This window comes from Poromitra crassiceps, assembly GCF_964638095.1.
Source record: "Poromitra crassiceps genome assembly, chromosome: 28".
NCBI classification, from domain to species: domain Eukaryota; kingdom Metazoa; phylum Chordata; class Actinopteri; order Beryciformes; family Melamphaidae; genus Poromitra; species Poromitra crassiceps.
The window spans coordinates 13085165-13100164 of NC_139651.1; the positions used below are offsets into that span (position 1 = coordinate 13085165).

The 15000-nt window shown below is 45.6% G+C and overlaps 1 protein-coding gene across 1 annotated transcript in view; it reads left to right on the top strand.

The window, feature by feature from the left end:
• Positions 1-3783: 3783 nt before the first annotated feature.
• The window catches only part of znf536 (zinc finger protein 536), a gene marked incomplete at its 5' end in the record, with an annotated part of 110110 nt that continues 98893 nt past the window's right edge, over positions 3784-15000 (top strand). The window contains one exon of the mRNA XM_083662412.1: positions 3784-6145. Coding sequence (XP_083518538.1) covers positions 3784-6145 — 2362 coding nt within the window. The remainder of the gene's footprint in view (positions 6146-15000) is intronic.

Below are 15000 nucleotides of genomic sequence, written 5' to 3' on the forward strand. Positions count from 1 at the left end.
GAGTTGGAGGAGGGGGGTTATGGCTAAAAGAACAGGCAGGCCTTATGTCTACTACTCCTACTGACGAGAGAGAGAGAGAGACACAGAGAGAGATGAAGAAATTCAAATGAACAAGAAAACAAATGAACCAAAGGACAATGTAGATTCCTCTTTAGAAACATAGTTAGAGACAGAGACAGACACAGAGAAAGAGAGAGAGAGCCGGAGACAAAGACAGAGTTTGACAAAAGCGCACTTGTCCTTTAGCCATGTTACTGTACAGTACGTGTGTATGGCTGCAGAAGTATCTCCAAGAACAGACATCATCTCCTGAAGTTCTCAGACTACGATGCTGTTTTCATCAGTCTGCTAGAGGATGGAGAAGGTCGACCATGGGTCAATTGCGGAGGACTTTGTTGAGTGGTGCGAGAACCACTTCCTGAAGCTAAACGTCCAAAAAAACAAAACAAAGACATGGTCATTGACTTCAGTAGAACCTCCAGATCAACCTCCCCAACTACTATGAAGGGCTCACCTGTTGAGACTGTGGAGCACGAAAAGTACCTGGGAACAACCACTGATAAGAACTTCAAACCACGACCTCAACACTTGTGCAATCTGCAAAAAGCACCTGCAGAGACTATATGCTTCCTGTGCAGACGGAACACTCTTAATGTGGACATGACCTTGATAGGTTTTATTTGACACATCTTTTATTGAGTCTATTTTAACCTTTTTGTTTAATTTCTTGCTATGGGAACCTTACTGTGCTAAACAAAGATCGTCTGTCCAATATTGTCAAAGTAGCCAGCAAGAATAATTTGGCACGCAGCAGCTCTCTTTCACAGACATCTCTGACAGACGAGTCTTGCGCAAGGCACAGTCAATCGTGGCTATCTCTGATCTAATCTGATCTGATCTGATCTTATCTTGCTTAATTTGCACTTTAAACCTTAACTGCACTGCACGCCAGCACTTTACCTTATTTTTACATTATTATTATTATTATTATTATTATTATTATTATTATTATTATGCCTATCACTCCAGTGGTCGACTTTTTAACGAATAGATTATTTTTCCTTGGTTGGTTGTTGCTGTTGCAATGTCTCATGTCCTTATGTACTGTATGTTGTGTTTGTATTTTTTGTCTTCTACTGCAAACCTATTTTCCCCTCGAGCGACAATAAATCTGAACTGAACTGAACTGAACTGGCACATGTGGGCACATACTGTAAAGGGCCAGTTCACCACAAAATCAGCTCGCTGAAAGAAAATAGTTCCTACAGTACATGAAACTGCTCACAAGTGGTCTATGCATGAACTTGAGTCATGATTTCTGGAAAGAGACAACATTGCTTTGACTTTTTCCAAATGTTGCCGCTTTGAGCATCACCAGCCGAGTGCCATCCAGTTCCATTGTATTGGAGAGAAGGCAGACATCTCTACTACAGCCAATATCTCCAAAACTCACCAACTCGCACCAAAACCATCTAGATGGATAAATAGCACTACAGCTAAGAGGAAAATATTTATATACCGGTATATAAATATAAAATAATATTATTATTTTTTTTATTTTTTTTAGGGTGAACTGGCCTTTTTCCGCCATATTGGGCACATAAGCTCCCAGAAGGCCACACTCGCCCTTAAACGTGAACTCACCTCATGCCAGCGCTTTAGGCCGCCTCGCCCTCAAAGGATTTCTCATGATTATAATCATGCGTTATAGCACACTGGCTGCCACTGTTACCGGGCAGCATACTAATCAGCTTAATGAGATATTATACAATATTTTGTTGACCAAAGCAGAAGTGTGCTTCTTGTTTCTGAGGGTTTGACCCCTGCCAGCAGCCAGCGGAAGTGTTCACGTCGATGTTTATACCCCTCCATCTGGACAGCAGATGGATATGCATTAAAACCAATGTGATTCTTTTTCCCCTCATTGAGGTTATACAGATATGAAATGAAAACAGCTTTTGTGACAGCACAGAATGTGCTGTGGAAACTGAGACACGGTAAACCAGCGCTACACCATTGTCCTTTGTTGTGGAGCGGCTAGCATCGCAAACAACGGCGAGAGTCACCAATACTTATTCCTTTGAGACTGAGGGTGTGGGGGTGAGTGTTGGGGGTAACTCATTACAAAAGTAACATATTACATGTAATATATTACTTTTAGCAGTAACTCAGTAATATAACTTATTACTTATAGGATTTCAGTAATATTATACCAGGTACTTTGTGTCAAACTGTGTGTTTTTATGCAAATATCCACTATAGATGACAATAACAAAGGAAAAGGATAACGTTTAGAATTTTGGATGGTTTACACTGACTCCAAGGCGGTTTAAATTCTTTTTCGGGATGGTTCCGGAGCACCGATGTCATTCTGCTGCTGCTGTTATTTTCGTGAAAGTAATGCAAAAGTAGTGTTATATAAGTAATGAGTTACTCTACACAGACAGTAATATTGTAAAGTAACTTATTACTTTCAAATGAGAGTAACTAGTGATATGTAGTATATTACATTTAGAAAGGAACTTGCCCAACACTGGTGCTTACCCATTAAAAAAAAAAAAAATCCATGCTTTATAGTCTTAGGCTGTGTGTCCATATAGCTTCTTTTCCTGACAGTTAAACATGCAAGGAAGCAGTCTGAAAGTAACGTTAGCTCAGTGCGGTAGCTAGCTTGATAGCTGACAGCTAACATTAGCTAGCAACACACATACAGCGATTTAGCTCAACACTCACCAGAAATATCAAGTGTCTAGCCAATCTGCTCCCACAATTGAGCCTTTCTGTCTCTGTTGTGATAGTTTCTCCATATGATTAGTTGCCAGAAAAGCAGCACCCGACACCAGCGTCTTTCTGAAAATTTTCTCTAGACGTCCGTGTGCGCCCGCATACGCTCTCCCCCTCATTGGAAACAACTGAAAAAAGACACTGGAGCTTAGGAAAAGAAGCTATATGGACACACGGCCTTATAGTCTTTATAGTCTTCTGATGCATTGGGAACCATTTCAATACAACCAACTGTTGTTTTCTCCATCTTGGAAAGCATAAGAGAGGTAGAGAGAGTGTGTGAGGGAGGGTGAGAGGGAGAGAGAGTGAGGTAGAGAGAGAGAGAGAGAGAGAGAGAGAGAGAGAGAGAGAGAGAGAGAGAGAGAGAGAGAGAGAGCAAAGTGATTCACATCAAATGTAGTGTAGCTCTTTAATGGAATATTACGCCAAGACAAGTGTCGCGGCACCGAGATAAGACAGTTGTGTTTACTGGAGTAACCCCTTGGTTTTAAGTGCTATTGTTAATATCATAATTGTCGCATTGCGTTGGCTTGACGACAATGCCGTCGCTGCGTTTCATTAAGGCGTGTAATTGGAGGAATTCTGATAGGTTGGGCACAAGTAGCTTAATTATACGCCGCTCGCTGTGTTTACAGAGTCGCTCTCCAACATGGTGCTGTTACATTTAGAAGAAAGTTCTGACGACGAGTCACAGTTTCACTCCGAGCCCTCGGCTCTGACAATTCACACAGTGCTGCTGTGAAAAATCAAAAAAGCAGAATTTCATTTGATCTCAATGACACAGCATGAGTGTCATTTTCCTAAGTGAACCAAAACATTAATATTGAACATGTGGTCAGATCGTATTGTATTTTTAATCAGAATGACACACACTCACTCCCACTAAGACGTATTCTTTTGAAATGCACCATCTTATTATAATGGGTTTATTCGTCGGAATACATATTAAAAAGCAAACCGTGACGTGTCTTTCTCTGTCTGTCTTTCTTCTGTTACAGGATGGAGGACTCAAGTTTGTGCCTTGGTGTGTCATCGGCAGTGCCTGACACTGACGCCCATCTGAGCAGCGCGGTGCTAAATGGCCGCTACCCCATCAGCCAAAAGCTGCACCAGCTGACGGCCCAGCTAGGCCACGCCTTCCCCGACTTGCACCGCCCCCAACAGATCCCCGAGGAGAAGGCGGCCACCCCGCTGGACGAGAAGACCCACCACGCGGCGCTCGCCAGCCAACCCATCAGCAGCCAGATGGCGCTATTAGCCAACCAGCTCAACCGAGACATTGACGCGGGCGCGCTGAGCGGGCTGAACGGGCGCGTCGACCTGCAGCAGTTCCTCAACGGCCAGAACCTGGGCATCATGTCCCAGATGAACGACATCGAAGACGACGCGCGCAAGAACAGGAAGTACCCGTGCCCGCTGTGCGGCAAGCGCTTCCGTTTCAACAGCATCCTGTCGTTGCACATGCGCACGCACACGGGGGAGAAGCCCTTCAAGTGTCCCTACTGTGACCACCGAGCGGCCCAGAAGGGCAACCTGAAGATCCACCTCCGCACCCACAAGCTGGGGAACCTGGGTAAGGGGCGCGGCCGCGTCCGGGAAGAAAACCGGCTGCTGCACGAGCTCGAGGAGAGGGCCATCCTGAGAGACAAGCAGATGAGAGGCAGCGGAGGTCTTCTGCAGACGAGCCAACCCTTACCCCACCACCAGCCCCACGTGAACCTGAGCACCACTAACCCCCAGCAACAGCAGCCAGGCTCGGCCTGTGGCCTCCTCAGCCCCTCGGGCCTGGGCACCCCGGACTCCCTCTCCCAGCCCTCGTCTTCACCCAAGCCGGCCGGCACCCAGGACGAACAGTCCCTCAACCCGACCACAGGCTTCCGCTGCACCTTCTGCAAAGGGAAGTTCAAAAAGCGCGAGGAGCTGGACCGCCACATCCGTATCCTCCACAAGCCCTACAAATGCACTCTGTGCGAGTTTGCTGCCTCCCAGGAAGAGGACCTGATCAGTCACGTGGAGAAGGCCCACATCACGGCCGAGAACACACAGGGCCAGGGCGGCAGCGGCGCCGGTGGCGAGAAGCCCGTCAACGAGTTCCGCTGCGAGGTGTGCAGCCAGGTGTTCAGCCAAGCCTGGTTCCTCAAGGGCCACATGCGCAAGCACAAGGACTCCTTCGAACACTGCTGCCAAATCTGTGGCCGCCGCTTCAAGGAACCGTGGTTCCTCAAGAACCACATGAAGGTGCATCTCAACAAGCTGGCCATCAAAAACAAGCCACCGCAACCCAGCGAGCAGGACATGGTTTCAATCAACAGCATGAGTAGCCTGGCCCAGGAGGCTCACGCCAACCTCTACTCCCGATACATCTCCTGTCTGCAGGGAGGCTTCCTCTCACCAGACAAACAGGGCCTCATGAGTGAGCAGCACCAGATGCTGGCTAAAGCCGGGATAGCAATGAAGGAGAAGGAGATGTTGGGGAAGCTGCTGGGGCCCATGGCAGCAGGGATGGGCCACGGGCTGGGCGAGAATGAGAAGCGCTCGCTCCTGGGTTGCCTCAACCTGGTGCCACCGCTGAAGTCCAGCTGCATGGAGCGCCTCCAGGCAGCCGCTAAGGTGGCAGAGATGGACACCCTGAATAGCTACCAGGCCTGGCAGATCATGGCACGTGGCATGGCTATGGACCGCGCTTTCATGCCCAAGGAGCAGCAGCAGCAGCAGCAACATCAGCACCATATGCCCCACGGGCAGGAAGATGAGATGGGCGGCGGTGCTGCTGGGGCCATGGCCTCCTTCTCCAAGGAGAAACATGACTACTCCATGATGGCTTCCACGGAGAGCTCCAAGCAGAAGCAGCTCTCTGAGGCCCTGCAGGGATCCAAGGCCACGGGCGGTGCCATGATGACCCTGAAGGAGGAGGTGGGCGGAGGCTACGACGGCCACCGTGACTTCCTGTCTCACCACAGCGGGGTCACCGGGGCCACCGGAGGCCTGGCCGCTTTGGGAAGCCACGGCCTGGACTACGGCCTCTCCAGCCTGAAGGAGAAGCCCACCGAGTGCCCCGACTGCGGCCGGGCGTTCAGAACCTACCACCAGATGGTGGTCCACTCCAGAGTGCACAGCAAGGAGAGGAGAGGCCTGGAGGAGGCGCTGCAGCAGCAGCAGCAGCAGCAGCAGCAGCAGCAGCAGCAGCAGCAGGGCTTGGAGGAGCGCCGCGGCTCGGCCAGCGACCCGGAGTCCCAGTCCATCAGCCGCTCCACCACCCCGGGCTCCTCCAACGTGACGGAGGAGAGCGGAGCCGGGGGAGGCCACTCTCAGACGGGCAGCGTCCAGGACGACAGCCCGCACCCGTCCTCACCAGCATCAGGTAAGACAAGAACATTACAACATCACGATGACCACTTGTGTTTTTTGTCTGTGGACAAAGGGATCTGCATTTTATCTCCTGACATACACGGTATTATTTTTCCTTTTTTGATAGATGATATTCATTCATTTTTTTCTCACAATCTTACAATCCTACCTTCTTACTTTTCACTAAGAAGCACTAAAATTGTATTAGTGTGCGTGTGCGTGTGTGTGTGTGTGTTGGGGGGGGGGGGGGGGGGGGTGTGTGTGTGATCAAATCTCTCTCTTCAAAAGGGAATGAAAAAAAGCCCACAAAAAAATACCCACCAACGAATCACAGCCGCACATTCCGAACATTACTCAGATACTTAACGCCTTTGTTCAAATACCCATCAAACCGCCTCGCAGAGAGGTCTGCTTATACAGGACCCTTCACACACACACACACACACACACACACACACACACACACACACACTCTCTCTCTCTCTCTCTCTGTTTTCAGAGAAGAGGCCATACTAAATACACATTCAGGTATGTGCACTCTTTCTACAGAGGGCAGGACAACAATTTTACACACAAAAAAACAAACATGTCCTCATACCGAAAAGACAACAAGTTGATTTCCAATGACTCCCCAAACGACATGAGGCAAATGGTGCGCGCAGGTGATACGCCTTGCATCGGTTAACTTGAAAAATGTCACGTCGGTTATGTTTAGGCAAAGAAGACAACTTGGTTAAGGTTCATGTTCTGGGTTTGGGTTATGGTTACAAACGAAACACATCGGGAGGTGAACCGGGTCTATTAACGACGAGGAAGCTACCAGTCCACCAATCCCGCCCCTTCTCCCTGACTTCTCAGCGAGCAACTTCAATATCAGACTGTTGTTATGGTCGCCAGAGGTCGCCGCTACTTCCTGGTTACAGCTACCGACTCTGGTGTATGCACTGCACACATGCACTTACGTACACGACCACAAGAGGTCGCATTCGTAAACATCGGTAATTTTAACCCGCTTCAAAATCGACCGATGATGTGCTTTTCCTTGTGAGGACGGCCTGTTTGTTGTCGGTGACATTAGGCCATACAGAAGTCAATATACTCTGAGAACACCAACTAGGAACTCAATATACTCTGAGAACACCAACTAGGAACTCAATATACTCTGATAACACCAACTAGGAACACAATATACTCTGATAACACCAACTAGGAACTCAATATACTCTGAGAACACCAACTAGGAACTCAGTATACTCTGAGAACACCAACTAGGAAGTCAATATACTCTGAGAACACCAACTAGGAAGTCAATATACTCTGAGAACACCAACTAGGAAGTCAATATACTCTGAGAACACCAACTAGGAACTCAATATACTCTGATAACACCAACTAGGAACACAATATACTCTGAGAACACCAACTAGGAACACAATATACTCTGAGAACACCAACTAGGAACTCAGTATACTCTGAGAACACCAACTAGGAACTCAGTATACTCTGAGAACACCAACTAGGAACTCAGTATACTCTGAGAACACCAACTAGGAACTCAGTATACTCTGAGAACACCAACTAGGAACTCAATATATTCTGAGAACACCAACTAGGAACTCAATATACTCTGAGAACACCAACTAGGAACTCAATATACTCTGAGAACACCAACTAGGAACTCAATATACTCTGAGAACACCAACTAGGAACTCAATATACTCTGAGAACACCAACTAGGAACTCAATATACTCTGAGAACACCAACTAGGAACTCAATATACTCTGAGAACACCAACCAGGGAGAGTCTTGCTTCACCGTTACAGCTGCAGGTTAGCAGCACAACATCCCTGCAGAAGGAGACGTGTGGGGATGGACTCCTTTTAACCACAGCGTTTACAGGGTATCTGTGGGGTCTTGAAAAGCATTAAAAGTTGATAAATCAATTTAGGGAAAAATAAGGCCCTAAAAAGTATAAAAAATTCTTAACCGCCATTTGAGAGGTATTATAAGGAATTATTTTGTAGCTGATTGGGTTAAATGGGCATAATGATATCGTCTCATATCGATCGCAGACCCCTGAATTGAATTAAAAAATAGTATCGTGGTAGACTTTGTGATAACAGCAAATATCGTATCGTTGTCCAAAGAATCGATATAATATCGTATCGTGATGAAACATGCCATTTACACCCCTATCGCTGATATGACAGAAGTGGCGTTGCGGTCCTAAAATATATTGAAACGGTCTTAAAAAAGGTCTTAAAGGGTATTTAATTCATAATTAATTGCATATACCCTGGATTAAAACACATCTTTGATAAACACGTCGGAGACAAACACACCCCTCCCCTCCTCTTAGCCAGCAAACACAGACCAGCCGGCGCTAGATAAAGTGTATGTTTAGTAGGATTAAGGGGGGGCTCGTTGCTAATGATTACACAAGTTTTGAAAGGTAACTTTCGCTGGCTCCTCGGGGCGCCACGTCGCCACTAAGATGCGCGCGCGGTAATTAGGTCACGACTATGCGATAATCAGCCGGTTTAAGCTAAACAAGACACTAATTAAAGATATACATATAAAGCAGGTCAAAAAATGGCTGAACTTCATTTGCGAAAGCGGGGATGTGCTTTTAAGTCTTTTGAGAGGAAAATATAAATAAATAGAAATCTAAATCAGAGTGGCTTAGCTTAAGGCTGTAAGCAACTTAATTCCACCAGTGGAGATGAAATTGTTTATTTATTCATAGAGGCATGAAGTCCTTATCATGCCCGTGTAGTGTGATGGGTTTGAACATGGGACGGGCTGTGTTTATTTTAATCTAAGAAATAATAACAGACAACCCCCACCCCAATTAGGAATTAATGAAAATGAGAGCGAGATAAAAACCTATTTTCTTTATAGAGACTATTAAACATAACACTTTCTCAACAGGGTGGGGGTGTAGCGGATGTAATTATCTTCTGAATTTTAATGCTGGAAGTTTCTCTCTCTCTCCCTCTCTCTCTCTCTCTCTCTCTCTCTATCTCTCTCTCCCTGCATCTCACCCTGTCTCTCTCTTTTGACTCGAGCACTTTGAATCTGATGAGTACAGCTCGTGGCGTTCCAGCAACTTCAGAAGTATTTACATCCAGTGTGTGATTCTAATAAAATAAAAATAAAATAAAATAAAATATGAATTAAAATAATAAATAATAAATTGACAAGTGTAACACATATAGTATTCACCATCAAATATAAAAAAGAATAAAGGGAAAAAAGATGATGGATTGAGATGTTTCAGCAGGATTGGAGCCACTTCTGTTTATCAGTGATGATAAAATGGTTAGTAGAATATTGTCTCTGGATAAAACCTATTCAGCTGCGTTTGTCTCAACATTTTCATCAAATGTAATGAAAATCAAAGTCAAACAAAATAAGCATACTGTACATTTACTTCAAAATTACTCCATAGCATGCCATATAATATATTGTTGATTTGTTTTGGGCCCTTTCTGTCAGTCATTTATCAGCAAATTGTACTTATATGTTCATACAAGTATGATTCTGTTCCTATAATTACACATACATGTATGTACGGATTTATGATTCTCTTGCAACTCTTACAGCCCTGAGAAACGCTGATCTATTTATGTATCTATCGATCTATAACATTTCTGAGAGAAAGAAATCTCTGTGAGAAGTTTTTTTGCTGATCTGTGTAAGTAAGAACAATAAAACATAAATAGCCTACTGTACCATTTACACTCACAACATGGAATATGTATTGAACTTATCACATGCTGTGTTCAACGGTATTATGCGGGTATGGCACAATCGGCGTGAGTTAACAATACTGTAGCGCATCCAGACCATTGATAGTGCGAAGTACATGTATATACATTCACACACACGCACGCACGCACACACACACACACACACACACACACACACACACACACACACACACAGACATATATATATATATATATATATATATATATATATACAGTATATATATATAGATGTATAGATATAGATATATATTTTGAAATTAACCCTTCATATACTGTGCACTCATATACGTTGTCTTGTCCCCAAACTTCCTTGTCCCCAAACATGAATAAATCATTGCCACAGTAACTTTGAGAGATTAGTATAATTAATGTAAATAAATAAGTCAGATGAATGGAAGACTGCATGTTTCATCATGTGCCACTGGGTGGGATTTGGCATGAAATCTCCTGGATTGCTTTCCAGCACAAAGGGAGGTGACTTTCCAGCACAAAGGGAGGTGACTTTACAGCACAAAGGGAGCTTACTTTACAGCACAAAGGGAGCTTACTTTCCAGCACAAAGGGAGCTTACTTTCCAGCACAAAGGGAGGTTAATTTACAGCACAAAGGGAGGTTACTTTACAGCACAAAGGGAGGTTACTTTACAGCACAAAGGGAGGTTAATTTACAGCACAAAGGGAGGTTACTTTACAGCACAAAGGGAGCTCACTTTACAGCACAAAGGGAGCTTACTTTACAGCACAAAGGGAGCTTACTTTACAGCACAAAGGGAGCTTACTTTACTGCACAAAGGGAGCTTACTTTACTGCACAAAGGGAGCTTACTTTACTGCAAAAAGAAAACGTCCATGACGCCACAAAGGAAGGTGACTTTACAGTACAAAGGGAGGTTACTTTACAGCACAAAGGGAGGTTACTTTACAGCACAAAGGAAGGTGACTTTACAGCACAAAGGGAGGTGACTTTACAGCACAAAGGGAGGTGACTTTACAGCACAAAGGGAGGTGACTTTACAGCACAAAGGGATCTTACTTTACAGCACAAATGGTGGTGACTTTACAGCACCAAACAGGAAGTGTAAACAGGAGTTACAGGAGAGCTTTCAGTTTCTGGCAATGACGTATCCGTACTTTAATGTTTTTGCCCACAATATATTAGTCTTTCTCTTGCTACCTGTGTTGTGTAACACCACCCGCTCTCTCCCTCCACCCGCTCTCTCCCTCCACCCGCTCTCTCCCTCCACCCGCTCTCTCCCTCCACCCGCTCTCTCCCTCCCCGCGTCTCCCTGTGATCGAGTGCGAGACACAGGTGAACACCCCTGATTCTCTCCTCTTTAATGGATGGTGTGTGTGTGTGTGTGTGTGTGTGTGTGTGTGTGTGTGTGTGTCTGTGTGTGTGTGTGTGTCTGCATACGTGCACGCTGTGTGTGTATGTGTGTGTGTGTGTGTGTGTGTGTGTGGGGTGGGAATCATGCCAGCTACCTCCCACCGCCTTCACCAGGCCTTAATGTTGACTTTGGAGACCCCCTGCCTGCTCCAGGGAGTGTTCTCTATGTGTAAGTGAGTGTGTGTCTGCTTGTGTGTGTGTGTTTGTGTGTGTGTGTGTGTGTGTGTGTGCGTGCGCGTGCGTGTGTGTGCGTGTGTGTGTGTAGGTAGGTAGTGTGTCTTCGCCGTGGCCCAGTGTTCAAAGCCTCCAGTGTTTGATACAGCGGCCCTGTTGAAGCTGTCTGTCTGTCTGCAGTATCTCGTACTGTCATATCTGAAAGCCTGTCCTCCCACTGATGCTGCACAGCTTTCAGTGTAGCATGTCACACTGTAGCATGTCACACTGTAGCATGTCACACAGTAGCATGTCACACAGTAGCATGTCACATAGTAGCATGTCACACAGTAGCATGTCACACAGTAGCATGTCACACAGTAGCATGTCACACAGTTAGCATGTCACACAGTTAGCATGTCACACAGTACAGTAGCATGTCACATAGTAGCATGTCACACAGTAGCATGTCACACAGTTAGCATGTCACACAGTTAGCATGTCACACAGTAGCATGTCACATAGTAGCATGTCACACAGTAGCATGTCACTCAGTAGCATGTCACACAGTAGCATGTCACACAGTAGCATGTCACACAGTAGCCTACTGCTAGAGAGCAATGGCCAAAGGTGGAAAATAGATGAGTAGAATATAATAGAATAATAGAATGGAATATAATAGAATAATAGGCCTATATGAATGTGAATGTAATCTGATTGTGTTGAAAAGAATGGCGAAGGAAAACTGATTTGACTTTTAAATCTTAAATATTTTGCTTGTTTTGCTACTTGTTTTTTTCTCTCTCCCCCTGCTGGTAATCAGATGTAGCGAAGCCGTCTTAAACTTGAGTCTTTCTTCACAACTTACACAACGTGCTTCAGTCTGGAGCTCAGGGACGCTCAAATTAGAAGCTTTGATGTGTGAGAAGAAAAATGTGTCTGAATCTCATGTGGAGAAAGGTGTCGTGCTTTTCCTGTGTGTGTGTGTGTGTGTGTGTGTGTGTGCGTGGGTGGTGTGTGTATGTGTGTGGGTGTAGTGTGTGTGGGTGGGTGTGTGTGTGTGTGTTTGTGTGTGTGGGTGATGTGTGTGGGTGGTGTGTGTGTGTGTGTGTGTGTGTGTGTGTGTGTGTGTGTGTGTGTGTGTGTGTGCGCACGTGTGAGCGCGCACACACACGTGTGTTGGTGTCTTCTTAAGTGAACAGGATGTGGTTGACTCTACCTTTGTGTTACTCTTAATATGTCACACTTTAAATTTTTGCCTATAGCGAAGATGAGCTAGTAACTCTGTGTGTGTGTGTGTGTGTGTGTGTGTGTGTGTGTGTGTGTGCGTGCGTGCGTGCGTGCGTGCGTGCGTGTGTGTGTGCGTGCGTGCATGTGTGTGGGTGCGCGTGTGTGTGTGTGTGCGTGCGTGCGCGTGCGTGTGTGTGTGTGTGTGTGCGTGCGTGCGTGCGTGCGTGCGTGCGTGTGTGTGTGTGTGTGTGTGTGTGTGCGTGCGTGCGTGCGTGCGTGTGCGTGTGTGTGTGTGTGTGCGTGCATGTGTGTGTGTGCGCGTGCACAATATGCCCGCCCCTCTGCCCCGCCACCTATACCTACAGCAATTTAGAGTTCAACTTGAATGATAGTCATCAACAATAACATCTCAACTGTGAGAGAAGGTCAACTCCACCACTTCTGAACTACATTTCTCTCTCACCTTTCTTATTCCTTTATTCTTTTCTATATAAATCTGATGTATTATTATTATTATTATTATTATTATTATTCTGTCTTTGACACCACACTTGTTTGAGAGCAATGAGGGCAAGAGAGAGAGAGGAGAGAGATAGAGAAGGAGAGAGAGAGAGAGAGAGAGGAGAGAGAGATAGAGAAGGAGAGAGATAGAGAGAGAGATAGAGAGAGGGAGAGAGAGAGAGAGGAGAGAGAGATAGAGAAGGAGAGAGATAGAGAGAAAGATAGAGAGAGAGAGGGAGAGAGAGAGAGAGAGAGAGAGAGAGAGAGAGAGAAGAGAGAAATAAAAGAAACTAAAAACAAAGGCCTCTGTCAGAGATGTCCTTTAAGGACCTTCTGTACTTCAACTAGACTCGGCGGTAAACCTTGAACGTGCGTTCCTATTCAACGACATTTCTTTATTTATGTCAACCAAACAAAAGAGTAGTTGCATTTTAATTGCCTTGACGTCCATCTTGTTTAGTTGTTGCTGGGTTGTCTTGACTGTGGCGTTATTTCTCTCAGATTCTCTGGATTCAAACAGATTGCATGGAAGAGGTTGTCTGGTAGTGTGGAGGTAAAAGCACGCGCCTACCACCGCCGCGGAGACCCGGGTTCTATAGAGCTCAACAGGCACGTGACTTTTCGTGATGTCATTTGCCCCCCGGAAGTAAGTTCCGCATCCATTTGCTCCGTAGACATTTCGATCAATCCAAATATAACGAGTTTTAATCCAAAAAGTCTTCCAGAGAATCTTGAGTGACCATAAAACATTTGGTTTAAGCGAGAACAAAAAAATAACAGCGGGGGAATTTTTTGTTTGTTCCGTTGTTATTTTTTGTTCTCGCTTAAACCGAATGTTCTATGGTTTAAAAAAAAAAAAGTATTAAAAAAAGAAACATTAGCATGGAGATGACATGCTGTATGGATAGGGCTACACCAGGGGTGCCCACACTTTTTCAGCTTGGGAGCTACTTTTAAAATGACCAAGTCAAAGTGATCTACCAAACATATTTATTTATATATATATATACACTGAGTATACAGTGGAAAACAGTGGAACAGTGGAAAAACAGTGGAAAAACAGTGGAAACAGTGGGGAAAAAAAAAAAAAAAAAAAAAAAACTCAATGCCATGCGATCTGCCACACCACCTTCGCGATCGACCGGTCGATCGCGATCGACGTATTGGGCACCCCTGGGCTACACGGTGTTTAGGCAACAGACTAAACTGGAGGACCTAATCCTACCTTTAAATCGTCTCGTTAGCTTGCTAATTGCAAATAGCACCACCACAAAACCCACACGTCTCACACACGCCGAGGAGACACTTTCTCCAGCCAGCGTTCAGGCAAAGCATGTCAAAGAACATACAAGAGGCTTTTCTTCACGCGTGTCAGGCCTAAAGCAGGAGAAGTCCTCCTTACATGTACCTCTTTAAACCCCCTCCCCCACCCACTACCCACCCCTACCCCTAAGCCCCCCACTCCCACCTCTTGGCTCCTGGCTATACTTTACTGCCTCTCTCTCTCTCTCTCTCTCTCTTGAGAATCCTCCATGTCTAAATATTTTTTTTTCCCCTCTTAAAGAGGAACAGCGGTTTTAACACGGCGAGGATTAGCCGCGCATATATCCCTGGGTCTTTAGCGCGGCTCAAACGAGCGGGCAAAACGCTCGCTCCATACAAATTCAAATTGGATTTGCACGACTCGACGCCTTAGGTTATAAAGCAGGGATACTCATCTAATTGCGCGGTTACAATGGGGGCGTAATTACACGTGCAGACAAACTGCGACGGTTGTAATTACTGTGTCATTAACACGCGAATAAAGTCAAGCGCTGTACGAGAT